The 15716-nt window shown below is 40.7% G+C and overlaps 1 protein-coding gene across 3 annotated transcripts in view; it reads right to left on the reverse strand.

Annotated features, from left to right (window-relative positions):
- cica (capicua transcriptional repressor a) overlaps positions 1 to 15687 on the reverse strand; it is a 46523-nt gene extending 30836 nt beyond the window's left edge. For 2 of the 3 annotated variants that reach the window (XM_044138412.1, XM_044138410.1), the window contains exons 1-2: positions 9085 to 9304; positions 462 to 3986 (exon numbers count right to left, since the gene is read on the reverse strand). In XM_044138412.1, the coding sequence (XP_043994347.1) occupies positions 462 to 3794 (3333 nt within the window). In that variant the 5' untranslated portion in view covers positions 3795 to 3986; positions 9085 to 9304. Of the gene's footprint in view, positions 1 to 461; positions 3987 to 9084; positions 9305 to 15478; positions 15547 to 15615 lie in introns of those variants that run through there. The other variant, XM_044138411.1, reaches the window with a different exon arrangement.
- Positions 15688 to 15716: the final 29 nt, after the last annotated feature.

Here is a 15716-nt window from a genome sequence, read left to right on the forward strand (position 1 = left end):
AAAAATACGACATTATTCATCGCATTAACTTTATTTTTTAGAATAAGAATAACGAAATAATACCAGAATATTATTTGTATAATATGAGAAGTTGTAATATTACAAGAATAAAGTCGTAATAATATGAGAAAAAAGTTGCAATAATACAAAAATAGCATTAAAATATTTCCAGAACAAAGTCATAATAATACAACAATAAATTCTACTGGGCAATTTTATTCTTCTATTAATTAGACCTTTATTATCATAATTAACTTTTTTAGTTGGCCCTAATACTTCATCATAATCTGACAACAGGAAGTAGACTAAAAAATTTCTGAAGCATTCAATCGTTGCGGAAAAGCAGAAAGATGAAATCAGTAAGGATAGAAATATTTCACAGCACAACCCAACATAAAATTCCATCATAAATATTAAAACATCAGCATAAAAAAAACCTCTTTGACTAAAGGTTTTCTTACAGAACTGGAGGTGACCAGGACCAGGGTGGACGCCGGGTTCCTCAGGAGGACCGCCGGATTGGTGGTGGCCCCGTTGATGGGGACCGGGGCCTGCAGGCCTGGGGGAGCGGAGTGCTGCGGCTGGTTCTTCTCCCTCGTCTGGTTTCTTTCTCTTTTTACCAATGGACCATCTGAGAACTTCGCCAAGGGAACGTCTGGGTTGCGGACGATGACTGGGGAGTCGCGAAGGGGAACTATTCGGCGTGGGGAGGGTTCCTGTGGTAATGGGGAAGGAGGTGTTGGAGACACGAGCATGGGTGGAGGTGTAGAGGCAGCGGAGGACGACGGCCTGCTGGTGGCGCTGCGAGGACGTGAAAAGGAAAGCGAGGAAGGTGTTGTGGGCTGACTGTGGGGGGAGAGAACTCTGAAAGCAGCTGGGTCTCCAGCCATACTGCCCCCTGCACCCATCAGCTGCTGCTGGTCCGATTTATTTTGGTAGTCCTGGACTAAATGTAGAGGAGGGGGCGGATGGGTCTCAGGCCTCCTCTTGCTGGGGCTCATAGGGACTGTAAAGGTGAGGTTGGTCTGTATGGAGGGTACAATTCCTGACAGGTGGCGCTCTCGTTCAGAGCCCGGCGTACCCATTTTGGTGCCACTGAGCTGCCGAGGGCGGCGTGGATTAAGTGAAGGTGGGGCAGTGATTGGACTAAAAGTGGCAGGGCGGAAGCCGAAGAGAGGCGACGGGGAAGGTGACGGGGTTGGTGAGAATGGAGACTGATTGGAAATGGGAGAAAATGAAGGCGTGACAGAGCGGGAACCCCCCAGAGAGACCAGCATTGTTGCTGCCTCACACTCATCAAAGTCAAAACGAGACAAGTCTTGGGGAAGCAGGGATGGCAGCACCAAGCGGGGACGGGAGTCTCCTCCACGGCTGCTGGCTTCACTGCTTTCCATTGACGTCTCATCCCAGTCAAACTCTGAGCTGGCTCTCCCACTGCCCAGTCGGAGGTCGGACGGCGTTAGAGTTCCAGTGCTGCTGGCTCCACTGCGCTCCCGGCTGCCTCCGCTGGCCTCCATCTCCTTGGTCCGCATTGAAAGGTGTCTGGAGCAGTATCCTCTACGCTGGGACTCTTTGGAACAGCCCTCCCGAGAACACAACCTCCTCCACTGCTTCCCATTGAACTTCTTCCGGATGCCCGTTGGTGTGCACACCACATCTCCCTTCTTGTACTTTTGCTGGGCTGCTGTGAGAGGAGTGCGGGAACGGTTTGCAGAGGAAGAGTTTGAACCCGACACTGGTCCCCCTCCACCACTGGCTGATCCTCCTCCAGAAGCCTTCTCTGCTCTGGAGGATGCAGAGGAGGAGATGGGAGGCAGAGGGGGCAATTGGGGGGCAGTAATGACAGCACCAGCTGCGGCATTTGTTGAGTCAAGGCCTAAGAGGACATTTGACGGATTAGGGTGGGGACTGAGGGCCAGGTGTGTGGAAGGAATCCCAATGCCCCGCACAACAGGCAGGTGGGAATTGAGGTAGCCAGAAGGGGGCTTTGAGACAATCTGGTGGTGAACTGGTCTTGATTTGGTCCCAGATATCATTGCCCCCAGGGGGATCATGTTGAAGTGGGACACCTCCATGTCTTCTTCAGGGGTGAGTGGCATATATGGGTGGTGTTGCTGCTGCTTTGCATTATTCTCCCTTTCTCTGTCTCTCTCCTGTTTCCTCAAACGCTCTCTCTCCCTTTCCCGGTCTTTCTCAATTTCCCATTCTCGAGTAACTGGCGAGGAGACGGCGATAATACTCGGGTACGATATTTCCCTCCCATACATCGAACCCATGCCAGGGTTCATTCCTCGGCTGAGGTTACACACCTCCTGTTCCACATCTATATCTTCCCTTTCTTCATGTTTTTTATCATTTTCTCTGATGCCCTCTTCTCCTCCGTGGCCACCGCAGGATGGCAAATCTAGGTCCCACGGTGGCACCAGAAGACGGAGAGTTTGCCGGGAGACCCATACAGCATGAATAGCACCTCTGCCATCTTCTACATCCAGAGAATGAGGCCTTCCTTCAGATAGCAGGACGCGGTAACGGTTGGCCACGGCAGGGTGTGTGTCCACCTCAGTCACCACGCCTTCTCTGTACCACTGCAACTGGCCCTCGTTGCTATCTTCATCACCAAATGGTACACAGACACGGGTGCCAGTGGATATTGTATGGACACCAGGTGGAGGTGCATCTAAAATAATTTCTACCACCCCTGGAGGGCTATCATGTCGGTAAGGATAACTGCACATCGTCTTTTCGCCATTCAGTTGCACCTCCAAACAACCCAATTCGCCGCTGACCTTACGCACCACTCCAGCCCTGAACACAAATTCTGAACTCCTCCCTTTATTTCTCGTTTCACCCCCTACTTCCTCAGATTTGTGCCTCCTGAGTTGGCGGGCGAGAACGCGCTGGTTTTTCAGTCCTTTAGCCAGGGTGTCTGACAGACTGTCGGGTAGGCTGGGTGCAGACTGAGACATAGAATGTGCAATGGCCGGCATGTCACCGACCACTTCTAGATCACCAGAATGTTCGCTGGCAGTGTCTGTTGAAGAACATCGGGGCAGGGGGCTGGGGGAAACTCGCTCTTCATTTCTTCCGGGCCTTTCCATTACAAGAGACAATGTGGGAGGTCCTGGGGATTCTTGGGAATTCTCCCTGCCAGTTGCTCCACTGGGAAAGTTGTCCATCAGATTCCCACTCTGACTGTTGCTGTCAGAATAAGAGACATTGGCTTCAACTCCTGAACCTGTTGACCCCCGGTTGAGGACCCCACCAGTTGGAGGAGGGGGTGTAGAGGACGGAGGGTCGCTATGGTTGCTGGCAGTAGCTGTTGAGTAGTGCTCAGAAGTGTACTTCTTCTTGGGAACGCGCGCCTTGAAAGTGGCGGTTTTCCGGCTGGCGGCGGGATTCGGACTGTTGTTGGCACTCGGCGTGCTGCTGTTGCTGCAGCTGCTGCCGCCGCTGTCACAGTGGCTACTGCTGCCGCTTAGCGCTGACCTTCCAGACCTTTCATCAGAGGATGTCAGCAGCTTCCCTGAATCCATTAAAACCGAAGTCTCAGACATTCCCTCCCCGTCCGATGCGTCCCGCGTTGTCACTAGGCCGGCCTGAGAGGAATCTGAGTGGGAACTAGAGGAGATAGACGAGGAGAGAGTTCGGTTTTGAGGGGATCCGCTTTCATCTCTGTTCTCATCTGAATCTCTCTTCTCTCCGCCATCTGAGGACTCCCCGACTCCGCGTCGCTTCCCGCCTTTGGTCCGGGTGGATTGAGGGGAGCGCCGACCTTGCTTCTTTATCGGCTTCATCTTTTTTTTTTATCTTGCTGGCCTTTTCTCCAAACAGATCTTTTAGTTTTTTATATCCCAGAGTATCTCCTTGGCGTTCCCGTTTGCGTTTTATCCGTCTACTTCTCTCCTCTGTCTGGGCCTGTCTTTCTCATTCTGTCTTGCCTTTGGTTGTGCGACCCTGGCACTTGCCCACCTTACTTGTCAAGGACTCTGCGAGAAAGAAAAAAAAAAAACAGAAAGCGTGGGTTACTCATCTGGCATTTACACAAGCCTGAACACTGCACACAATACGGAAAGATGAGTTAAAGCGAGAGGTTTCTGAAAAGTGGCACCACAATGAAAGCTGGATATAACCCATAACCAGTCATTTTAAGATGCAAATTTCCAGCCGAATGCTGTGCACTGCATATTCATTACACTTTAACTCATTACATAATGGGTCCAACTCACATTACACAAAGCCTGCATCCACTGTAGGTACACAGAGAAAACAGGAGACCATATTGTAGGGTAAACACAATGCAGTCTTACAACGCAGCATGGAAATAGTGAGTTTTGCCCAGACAAGCCTCTCTGCGTGCACTCCTTACTCACACACTATTTCTTGGCTGGGGCAGTAGAGGCGGGGGAATTCCTCCTGCGCTCACATACTGAAACCCTCCCTTTCTCTCTCTCTCTCCGAGGCGACCTTTATCTGTGTATTTCAAAGCGGAGTCAATCCGCCCCTACGAACTCCATTTCCTGTGGAAGACCATTACCTAACTTCCCGTTACTTTATTCCTCCCTCTCTCTTTGCTACTATTATACTCCCTCGTCCCTCTAATATCGATTTCTGCCCCTCGTCTCCATTTTCTTTCTGTGCCGCAATCATCCAGAAAAGCAGAATAATTGTAAAGTCACGCAAGAGTCATTCAGAGAATTTCTCATTCACAGCTTTAGAAAGAGAAAGGATTAATGAGAAATGATTAATCAGATTAACTGAGTGATGAACTAAAGTATACAGACTCAAAAAAAAACATTTTCTAAAAAAAACCAAACCCGTACATTCAAAGCAGTAATAAACCACAAAACTTTACAAAAATATACACGTTTTTCATTTAGGAAATAAACTTCTTTGTCTGTAGATATGTTCTACCCAAAACTCCTCAAATGTTTTGGGTAGTTTCAGTTTCACAGGTTTCAGATTTACTAAAGGAATGATGTTATTGCATTTTAGGCAATAACAAATTAACGGAATTATCTGTTTATTTTCATTTTTTAATGCATTACTGTTATTGGATAAAATGATGCAAGTCTAAAAATCTTTAGAGCGCCATTTTTTAGGCCAATTTTGTAATCGATGAATCATTAACCAGAAAATACAGACTCAAAAAAAGCCACTTACTAAAAAAACAACATATTTAGAGCAGTAATAAACCCTAAAATAAGTACATTTTGCATTTATGATAAAACAAATGAATTGAATTGCATTTCTATTATTGGATAAAACATGTCTTAAAACAAAACAATCTGTAAAATATGCCATTTTTTAGCTAATATTGTGATTAATCGTTAACTAGAGTATACTGACTTTTGCTGAAAGAATACAGTGCTTAAGCAAATGAAGTCAAAGTTGTACTAAAAATATTCAATTTGCATGTCAGATTTTAAAAAAGCAATTTTCGTTTTTATCAGCATAATTGATTAATCCGATACTAAAACAATCCTAAATGGCAGCGCTACATTGATTCTGACGCCTTGTAGAAGTGTTTGTCTGCAGGATTCAGGTCAAGGCTGCTGTGTGTGTTTCAGTCTCCACAGAGCTGCAAATATGTTAACAACATGTACTCAAAGAGGGGGAATAAAGCAGCCCTTTAAGGCCTGTCATCTCTCCCAAACTCCTGCTGCGATTTTCGGCTGTCGAAATCTTCTGTCTTGACGTCTATCAACCACCAACATGCGTGACAACTTGTCAGCTGTCTGTTAACTTAAATCTCTCTCCTACCTCGGTCTCATCTCTGCTCCCTTTTCACAGCCTGTTTTGTCGTCGGAAGCAAGAGTTCAATTCATGGCCTTTTAATGTTTGCTGCATCACACTGGCAGTGATAGTGGACGGTGAGCTCACCGCTATCACCGCACTCTATGTAAATCCCTATTTAGGGGAAAGCGGCCGTCATAAAATAATTTGGCAGCTGGCCTTTCTTGGTCACGATGGAGTTATGCGGCATCTGTTTACTCAGTAGTGCTCGGAGTACAACAGCTGGTGTCAGAGCCATGAGCTGAATGATAACAGCTTAAAGGTGCGCTGATGCAGCCAGCTGAACCAGGATGAAATTATGCAGCGGGGGAGCGAGAGGTAACGAGTCCAATTGGTTTTAATTTGGAGGATTTCCATGAGCTGACATGACAAGCTGAGTTAATTATTTAGGGAAAGTACTTAAAGCAGCACAAGGTAGCTTTTGTTAAGAATATATTTACATATTTGTTAAAACTGTCACCATTTCCAGTCAAATAATCTGTGAAAAGAAAGATCTAGTCCAAGACTCCAACAAAAACAACCAATGAGAGCCAGGAGGAGGGTCTTAGCGCTGTCAATCAGTCTCCTGTACTAGCAGTTAAATGTGCCAATGGCAAAGAAACAACTTACCGTTTATCTGCTGTCATCGGTGGCCATGCTAACTAACCTTAGCATTCACAACGGGCTATGCTAGCTGTAGCATACCAGAGCACAAGGAGATTGTGATTAACAGCACTAAGATCCGCCTCCTAGCTCTGATTGGTTGTTTCAACTTAGCACTGATCATCTGTCTCATAACATACTGATGGGAAATAGTAAAACTGTCACCAAATATGTAAAAAATATGTTTTTTATAAAAGTTACATAACAGTTTTAAGTAAAAGTACAAATAAACGACCATAAATGTACTCTAGTGAAAGTAAAATACTACACTAACATTTTACTTGAATAAAAGAAAGTACTTACTTTTAGAAATACTTAAAGTTTTGAATGGAAAAGTAATTTCTGAATTTATTCACTAATGTGATAGTCTGGATTTTCATTAAGTTTGTCTATTGTATGTATATTTTCTTTAATTCAGTGTGATCTGCTGCAGATGATGTATGTTTTTATTCTGTTTACGGCAATAATTTGATTTTATTGAGCTGTCTGACATACACACACAGTGCAACTTCCTCTGCTTATGAGTAATTAGTGGAAGAAGTTGAATCACATTGTTGGTATTGACTAATTTGTGGTTGTAGCAGCTTTTAAAAACATTTTCCTAAGATTTGACAACAAAAAAGCTACAAAATGAATAAGATAAAAGTTATTCATAAATAAGATAAATAACTTCTTAAACCTGCGAAGACTCTGTTTTGACCTAAATGTTCAGATGTAGCAGCTACCCATATCAAAAGGAAATGCATACATGCATGTAAACATCCTTCTCAGGCTGGATTATGTGCTGTCATAGTCTGGGTTAACCATGCAAGAAAGTCCAGGCAAGAAAGGGAAAAAACAGGCAAAATCTGGAAAAATAAATATTTATTTAGTTCTGATGTTTGTTTTGTTCTCCATTTTGTTCAGGATAACTTTCTGGATTGGGAATCAATTATACTGAACTATAGAAAAAGAGATCAAAATGCGTCTTTATGACTGACGTAACAAACTGATTCCTTCCTCAGTCGTTTGTTGTGTTTGTAAACACAATGCTACTACACCCCTCTCCAGTTTAGGTGTGTATTTAATGATTCACAGGCCAGTTCCGCAGCTTAACAAACAAAAACATTCTTCTGGATGGAAAAAGCAGCAATTTAAAAAAAATGAAACCTTAAGAATGTCTACAAAACTAAAGATTAACATTTTATTTTTCACTTGAAATCAGTTTGCAGGATTGCATTATTTTGACTTAAAAACACTAAAAGTTTCCTAATACCTTTTCAAAGTTTAGATGTTTTCTGCTGTTTTAAGTGAGGAAAATCTGACAGGCACTGAGCAGCAACAGGTGGTGGAGGGGCTAATGAACCAGAGAAAACTACTCACTGTTCCTCTCATCCAAACTATAAACTATATGAACCATGTATTGTGTCATTTTACCATTCCTGATGTGGAAACAGTTGAAAACCTTGACATTTCTATTGTTCTCTGCATTCTTCAGTGCAAACCAGCTTTTAAATGAAATGTTATGGGTTAAGTTAGGAAATTGAGATAATGTGAACAAATTGTGTCCATTATACTTGTTGATGTTTCGAAGCTGTGTGTTGCTGGTAGACACAACAGTAGTTCATCTCTCTAGAGACTATTTAAGCTCCTCTGATTCATAGGTCAGAGATTTGTGGCTTAAAGAAAAACATAAGGCAGCAAATTTCCAAATAAAACTTTCAGATGGGTTGGAAAACCACAAATCAGCTCTAGATTTCGTTTTATTATGCGTATACATTTGAAACTTTCTAACTTTTTAATCCAATCCACTCATGATGTGGATATTTTACATTTCTTTAATTGATTTACACTTCTTTTAAGTTTAAAACAGGGCTGCAGCTGAGCTTTTCACAGCAGGCCAGGGCGTGTAAACAGATGCACCATCATAATCCAGAGATAACAGCTGCTAACTTCATCTCGACAAGGCCCAGAGAATGCAAACAACAAGCAGGGATGTCGTCACCTCTGCTTCAAACTGGTAGTACCGTGTCAACCTCGTAGTACCGAGTCAACCTCGTAGTACCGCAGTTACTACCAGTTTTACTCCATGAGAGCCGCAGGCCGAGGCGTGCAGCGACCAGGCCGCAGCTACGGCGCTTCATAATCAGGCCGCTTAGAGGTCCTCTGCTCGGAGGAACCGGGAAATAACTGGGTTAACGGGGGATTCTGACCCTACCGTAGCCTGTCGAGTTACCTAAACGGCCACGGGGGTGTTCAGTAATACAACAAAGTGAAGAAAAGCGGAAAAAGTCGATGGCTTTAAGCTGTCAGGGTGAGTTTGTGCTGTACAGAGAGAGAAAGTGTCAATAAGCTGGAGGAAGGCCCACAAACAAAGATAAATCAATAGTGACAGCCGCCTTAAAGCACCCAAAACAGGAAGAAAATGTGTCACTAAGGATGAAGGGGTGGAAATTATTTCTGGGAAGTCCACATTCACTTTTAATGGCGTTGTTTTTATTTCTCCGGGAAAGTTTTTGACGTCCAGCCGCACCGCTCCCCTTTTTTTTCCTCCCGGCTAACTCTGTTTATAACCACAGTAAACATGAACGTTACGGTGTGGGGAGAAAAGGCACAACAAGCCCCTCTGCAATGCTGCAGGAGGAGATTTGTAGGCAAGCTTGTACTCACCGGAGATAATACAGATCCCCCTCTGAATCCCCCCTCACAGGATGCTCCTCCGCCGGGTAAAGTAGGGCACGGTGGTCCGCCGCTGCCCGTCAGCGGCCGCTCATCTTTCTCCGGCAAAGCAACTTAAAAGGAGCAGTAACTCCTGCCCTGGACATTCTACACTACAGTCGCAAAATGGTGAATGAAGACCCGGAGACTTGACAACCAGCCCGGCCGGCCAATGGCGCAGCGAGAAGGAGTACAGTGGCCAATAAAACAGCGCTAAAAGGGAGAAAAGGCGGGGCTTCGCGTCGAAGTAAATTTGACGGACGGGACGTCTCAACCAATAGGAGTGTGGGAAAGCAGAACAGCTGTTGGAAGATCGAAACTGCGTACCAATAGGAGAGCTGCGATTCTGATCAGGAACGCAGAGCAGGAAAAGAGGCTTCTTTACTCTTTTTTAAAATCACCTCTTTATTTCTATATATACATTTTGACGAGTTTCGCCAATATGAATAAACTAGAATTCCCAAACATTCATCAAACTATTATGTCCTAAACCGATCAAGATATCATTCATTTAGATCGTGACTTTACATGAGTTTATGTAAGTTTTATAAGCTCCCGGTGTTATATAGTAGTTGGTCTCCAAGATCAGAGTGGTCACTGTGATCCACAGGTGGAGTGTAGTTTCACCAAGATCCACAAAAAACACCAACTCCCAAATTCTCCTGCTCAGTCTCTCCTTATCCCCTCCTTGCAGCCAACCAGCGCAAGGACGGAATCCCATTGTCCCGCCCCATGGCCAATCAGAGCTGCCGCCGGAGACCGTACGTCACCGGAGTGGCGTATGATTGGTTAGGAGGATTCAGGTCTGCAGGCCAATGAGCGTGTGGTGTGATGAGGTCATTAAGCTTGTTGCCATCAGCTTAACCAAACAACGGAGAGTGGTATGGCAAGTCCAGTTATCATATTATATTAAGGCTCAGAAGCTGACATCCACATTTCAAATTATATCATACATAAGCTTTGAGCTTTGTAGTAACTAATTACACAAGATAAGAGAAAATAAGATAAGAGAAGATTTTTTTTAATTTGTAGGTGTTGCACATTTGCCGAACTAATGTTTATGATTAATGCTTTAAGGTTACCTAACATTTTAGCTAGCAGTGCCCACCACTGGCAAGACTTTATTAAAAACAAATACTAATGCCAGGATGACTTAAATTTTCTAGAAGGTATAAATAGAACAGCAAAAATCAAACTGATGTTCAAATTCTCTTGAAGTTAGCATTAGCATTAGCATCTACTAATAACTAGAAATTTAGAATTTTTAGAATTTTCAGAAGTTATGGGATTGTTTACTGTCTGTTTGCCACTTAGGAACCATTTTGGATAAAACAGTTGTAGTGATTATGTCTAGCAGTTTTACCAAACTGGACTCAATTCACTTTTTAGATTTAGCAGTTTAGCAAAACCTTACCATGTTGATACAGTATGGTAACGTTAATGGAACTAATGCGTATGATTACTTCTTTAGGGATAGTGTAGCTAACTTTGTAGCTAGCTGTGCTCACCACATGTTATAATCTATTATGAGCAAAAATGCTAACGTGTGTCAGGATGAATAAACAAACCCAGCTTTTTTTCTCAGCATGGAATTTGATGTTATTGCATTTCAACTCCTTTCCAAGAAAACTACAAATATCTATCTGATGTCCATGTTCACTTTAAGGTAGCGTTAGCATCCCAGCACAACGAGCTGTTACTGGAAGTTAGAAAAGCAGAAATTAGCTTTCTATATGATAGTTTTTGATCTGGGAATCATTTTGGATTAAAATTCTTGTAGCGAGTATGTCTAGTAGTTTTTCCAACTACACTCACTTTATTGATTGAGATTGGTGGAAAAGCTGTTAACTCAGCAGCACTCACTTCAGAGACTGCAATGACAGCCATTACAGTTTTCTAAAAACAAGTGATTACTCATTTATTTGTTATATAACTCAGATTATGTAAGTATATTGTATGGTGCACATTAGGAAGGAGTTAGTAATTATTCTGCTGCTGTATGTCTGATTATTTGAAATTGTCATTATTACTCTTATTATTAGTTGGTGAATTTTCTTGTCCTGTTATGACAGTCAGTTTGTAATTATTTTATTGTATATAATCCAAATTATTTGCAGGTTCTGTAGCACAGTAAATTGAACAGGCATATGAACACCACAACATATCTTTAATTACAAATTTCTGATAATTATTGAGTCAGTAAGAAATATATTTCACTGAGTTGAGATAAGACGTAGTTTTAGAGGAGTTTACGTCTTCCTACTCCTTTTCAAACAGAAAATTAGTGGTAAGCAAATTACTTGTTGTTTTAGGAATGCACCGATATAAAAAATGTGGGTCGATATCCGATATTAATATTGCTGTTAAGGCCAATAACCAATATTTACAGATTATTATATATATTTCTCTTATTTTTTTTGACACATTTGGGAAAAACAAACAGAAATAAATATTAAAAGATGAAACAAATATTGGTTGTTAATATCGGCCTGGTTTTCTTTATAGGACTGAAACCGATATGTTAAAAAAGTGACAGATATCGATGTTAGTGCCGATATATTGTGCATCACTGACATGTTTTCTCTTGTCTGGCTGGTTACTTGTTTGAAATCAGTAAATAAATGAATGAAATAAACTCATAGGAGTGAAGTTTGATTATATGTTACAACAGTTTGCCGTTTATGGGTTTTGAAAAAGTTACACATCAACATTTGTACTCCAGCCTGTAGGGTTGGGCGTTTACTGTGTCGTTTATCATTTACTGTGAGGAATTTCTTGTCAAAATTTTGATTTATTTATTTTTGAGAAATTCTAATTAATATCTGAAACTCCCCAAAAACTATGCGTTTTTTCACAGGGGGCACCAAACCTTTAGTATTTTTAATTATGATAGCAAAAAGTATTTTATTTTTACTTGCTAAATAAACAAAGAAACATAATATTTTAATGAAATAAGCAAAGCAGTCAGATTTCTGTAGTTCTTTGTAGATCTAAAACAAAAAAGGTCTTGCAGGTTTACCAGATAAAAAACAAAACAAACAAACAAACAAAAAACCCAGCAAACTATATCCTAATTTTTTAAATCTTTTTCTGGATTTTTATGCGTCTTTTTAACGAGAAGGACAGTTTGTGCCCCACTCTTGGTTTAATTTTCCATGTTTAATAAATGGCCTGGATGTTTTTGGTCCCCATTACTGATAAATAAAATTTAAAGTGTGAATACTTTTGGAAATTCCCTTATTGCTAATAAAAAAAAAAGCTGAACAAGCTTTTAGAAAATAGCAACTCTGGACGGTAATGCAAATAAATAAATAAATAAAGATTTTTAATAAGTATAAAAATAGAAACAGAAACAACCAGGATGTTAAGGAAAAAAATTAAAAATCATTGATGATCAGGGTTTTTATCAATTTGTTTTCTGTTGCACGTTTCCATTTTAAGATTTTAATCACCTGAATGTTTTCGAACCTGGCATGATTAAAATCTCACCGACATTGATTTTAAGATGTGGATCTGCATCAACAAGGGATTTATTCTTGAACTGGTGATCACGAAATTATTCAGAGGGCCGCAAATGGCACGCGCGCCACACTTTGGACACTGATGCACTTTAAAGAATACAACAGATGAAACAAACCCTGGGCGCTGTTTTGTTTAGCTCACAGATGGTGAGTTTGCTCAGCGATGAAACAGAGCTGGCAGGTTGCAGCACTGCAGTCTGCACACACACACCCACACACACACACACACACACACACACGCACACACACGCACACACATGGTGTAGTGAAGTTATAACACGCCTGCGTGTTACATAAGCTGTACGTGTATCTGAGCACGCGCAGCCTTTCCTGCACACAGAGTAAGCAGACAAATCAGTCCGGCCGTCCACTGAACACGTTTTAAATGATAAGAGAAACATCAAATCTGTGAAAACACACACACACGCACGCACGCACACACACACACACACACACACACACACACACACACACACACACACACACACACACACACACACACACACACACAGAGTCTGACTGATCATTCATAACTGCACACTTGAATGTATCAACAGTCAGAGTTGGGTAGTAACTAGTTACATTTACTCAATTACTTTTACTTTGGGGAACTTTTTTATTTAAATTTGACTTTTAGAAGTATTTTTACTATCAATACTTTTACATTAGTAATTTTATTATGAAGTATCTCTACTCTTCAGTAAAATTTCTGGATCTTCTACCCACTGAATGTAAAACACACTTTTCTTTTTACCAAAAATTCACCAGACAGAGACACACCTGCAGTTTCTGTTAAAGTTTCATAAGTTATTTTATTGAAAGCAACTGATTTTGAACATTTTTATTTTGCCTGATTTTGTTATTTTTTGTCTTTAAAATGCCAAAATTTCAATTAACCTAATAGTTTTGTTCATATGATGATGTAATTTTTAAATATTAAATTGTTAATAATTAAATCAGATATTACTTATTACCAAATACCTTTTGGAAGGCTACTTTTTACTTTTATTTGAGTAAAAATATGTTACTTTAGTAATATTTTAGGGTTTTATCCCGGCCTCTGGTGACGTGAGGATGGAGGAAGCCGAGCCGTTTGTGAATGAGTTCTGTAAATCCGACTGGTATTAACACTTTCTAAGAATGAATCATGAAGCTGCAAGCTTTAATTCTCTCTCTCTCTCTCACACACACACACACACACACACACACACACACACACACACACACACACACACGCACACACACACACACACACACACGCCGACAGAAACAATCCCAGTCACTTTACACTCAACCCATTACAGCCACTTAACTCCTGAAGCGCTCTGGAGTTCACACACTCCAATGGGACTCATCGCTCTAAACTCTCTGATTGAAGTGTGTATTTAAAAAAAGACCTCGCTGCTCTTCTCCAACATAAAATATTCAATATTCAAATGGAAAAAATGCAGTGGATTTGACAGCATAATAGCATTCAAGAGCCTTTTAACATCAGAGTTGGACCTAAATCAGTGGTGAGAACCAGAGGGCCACATTTCTTTTTTTTAATTCAAACTCGAAATACTTATTTCTAAAGTAAAAATGTTTTTATGTCCTCAATAGCATAATAAACAGACTAAACAGTAAAGTAATTCACAGTTTGTAGAAAAAGACAGAAAAATAAACAATGTCTTACGACATTTTAGATATTATTTAAAAATAAATTTGCTAAGAAGAAATCTCAGTGGATTTCTCACTGTAGATCGAAAAAAAGGGAGGAAATTTCTGCCAATAAATATCAAAATTTCTTGAAAAATGTGAGAAAAAGTTTTTGAAAAGTTTAGAATAATCCTTGAAATTTTCTTGAACAAAAACTTGGAAACTTCTGAATTTCAAAAGTCAAAACGTTTTGACTTTTCAAACATTTTCAACTTTTCAAGCTCAGAAATGAAAAAAATCTGCCAGTGGAACTAGTACTTTAAAAAAATCAATATTAAGGAAAAATGTTCTTGAAACAAGTTCCTATTTCTTACTGAAAGCTAATTGTAAGTTAATCTTTTTTCAAGTGGGCTAAAATATTTGCACTATTGAGATAAGTGAAGTAACTCATTATTATATTATTATTACTCCACTGAACAATGACTTATAGTTTCCAATAAAAATATACGTTTAAAAAAAAAAGAAGTAAAATCAAGAAAACAAGTGGCTGCATTGATCATCACGGCTCAGCAGAGGGCGCTGTTTCATATCCTATAAATATCTGAGATTTAAATTTAGATAAGAAACATTTTAAAAATTTATAAATTTTAAGGCAAATCCTGACTCATTTGATATGTTTAGAGTTATGTTCTAGTGGATATACACCTTAACAGAGCTGCTGCAGGTAAATTATCCACAAACTCACCGCCCACCTGATCTGACTCAACAATTTGGCTTTAAAACAACTCAGTTACTTTTAAGCAAATATTTAAAACAACTTTGATATTTTTTGTGCGATAGTCTGTTTCTCAGACTGAAATAAGCCAAAGTATTCAGATGATTGCATTTTGGTAATCGGTTAATTGTTAACTGGACTCTAAAACAAAGTAATTTGCTGAAAAATCCCCAACATATTCAGAGCAAAAATTAGGCCAAAACTGAACAAAATGTAAATACATTTAGCATTTAAGACAGAAACACCTTTCTCTGTACGTATATTTTACAGTAAAATATACCTATAGGTGGCAGTTTTAATTTCAGATGAGTTAAGAAGCAGCTTAAATACAGCAGATAGTCCCATAAAATATTTGTCATTCATTACATAATAAATAACAGCCAATAAAACATGTTAATCAGGAGGATCTCACCGGGTTGTAACTGATGTTTCACTGCAACCTGTTGGTGAAAGCAAAAGGGTGAAGTCCCAGCAGGAGTCCTGCAACAATACATGATAATTAGCCTTCTGTTGTGATCCGCTTTGTGTCTCCAGACTGTGACCTCTGACCTCTGACTTCTCCAGAGCAACCCCTCTCTGCTGGAGGCCCAACAGGCTGTGAGTCGGCCTGCTGAACAGTTCAAACTGTCACAGCAGAGAGGAAGATGACG

The sequence above is a fragment of the Gambusia affinis genome, linkage group LG14, assembly GCF_019740435.1.
Source record: "Gambusia affinis linkage group LG14, SWU_Gaff_1.0, whole genome shotgun sequence".
NCBI classification, from domain to species: domain Eukaryota; kingdom Metazoa; phylum Chordata; class Actinopteri; order Cyprinodontiformes; family Poeciliidae; genus Gambusia; species Gambusia affinis.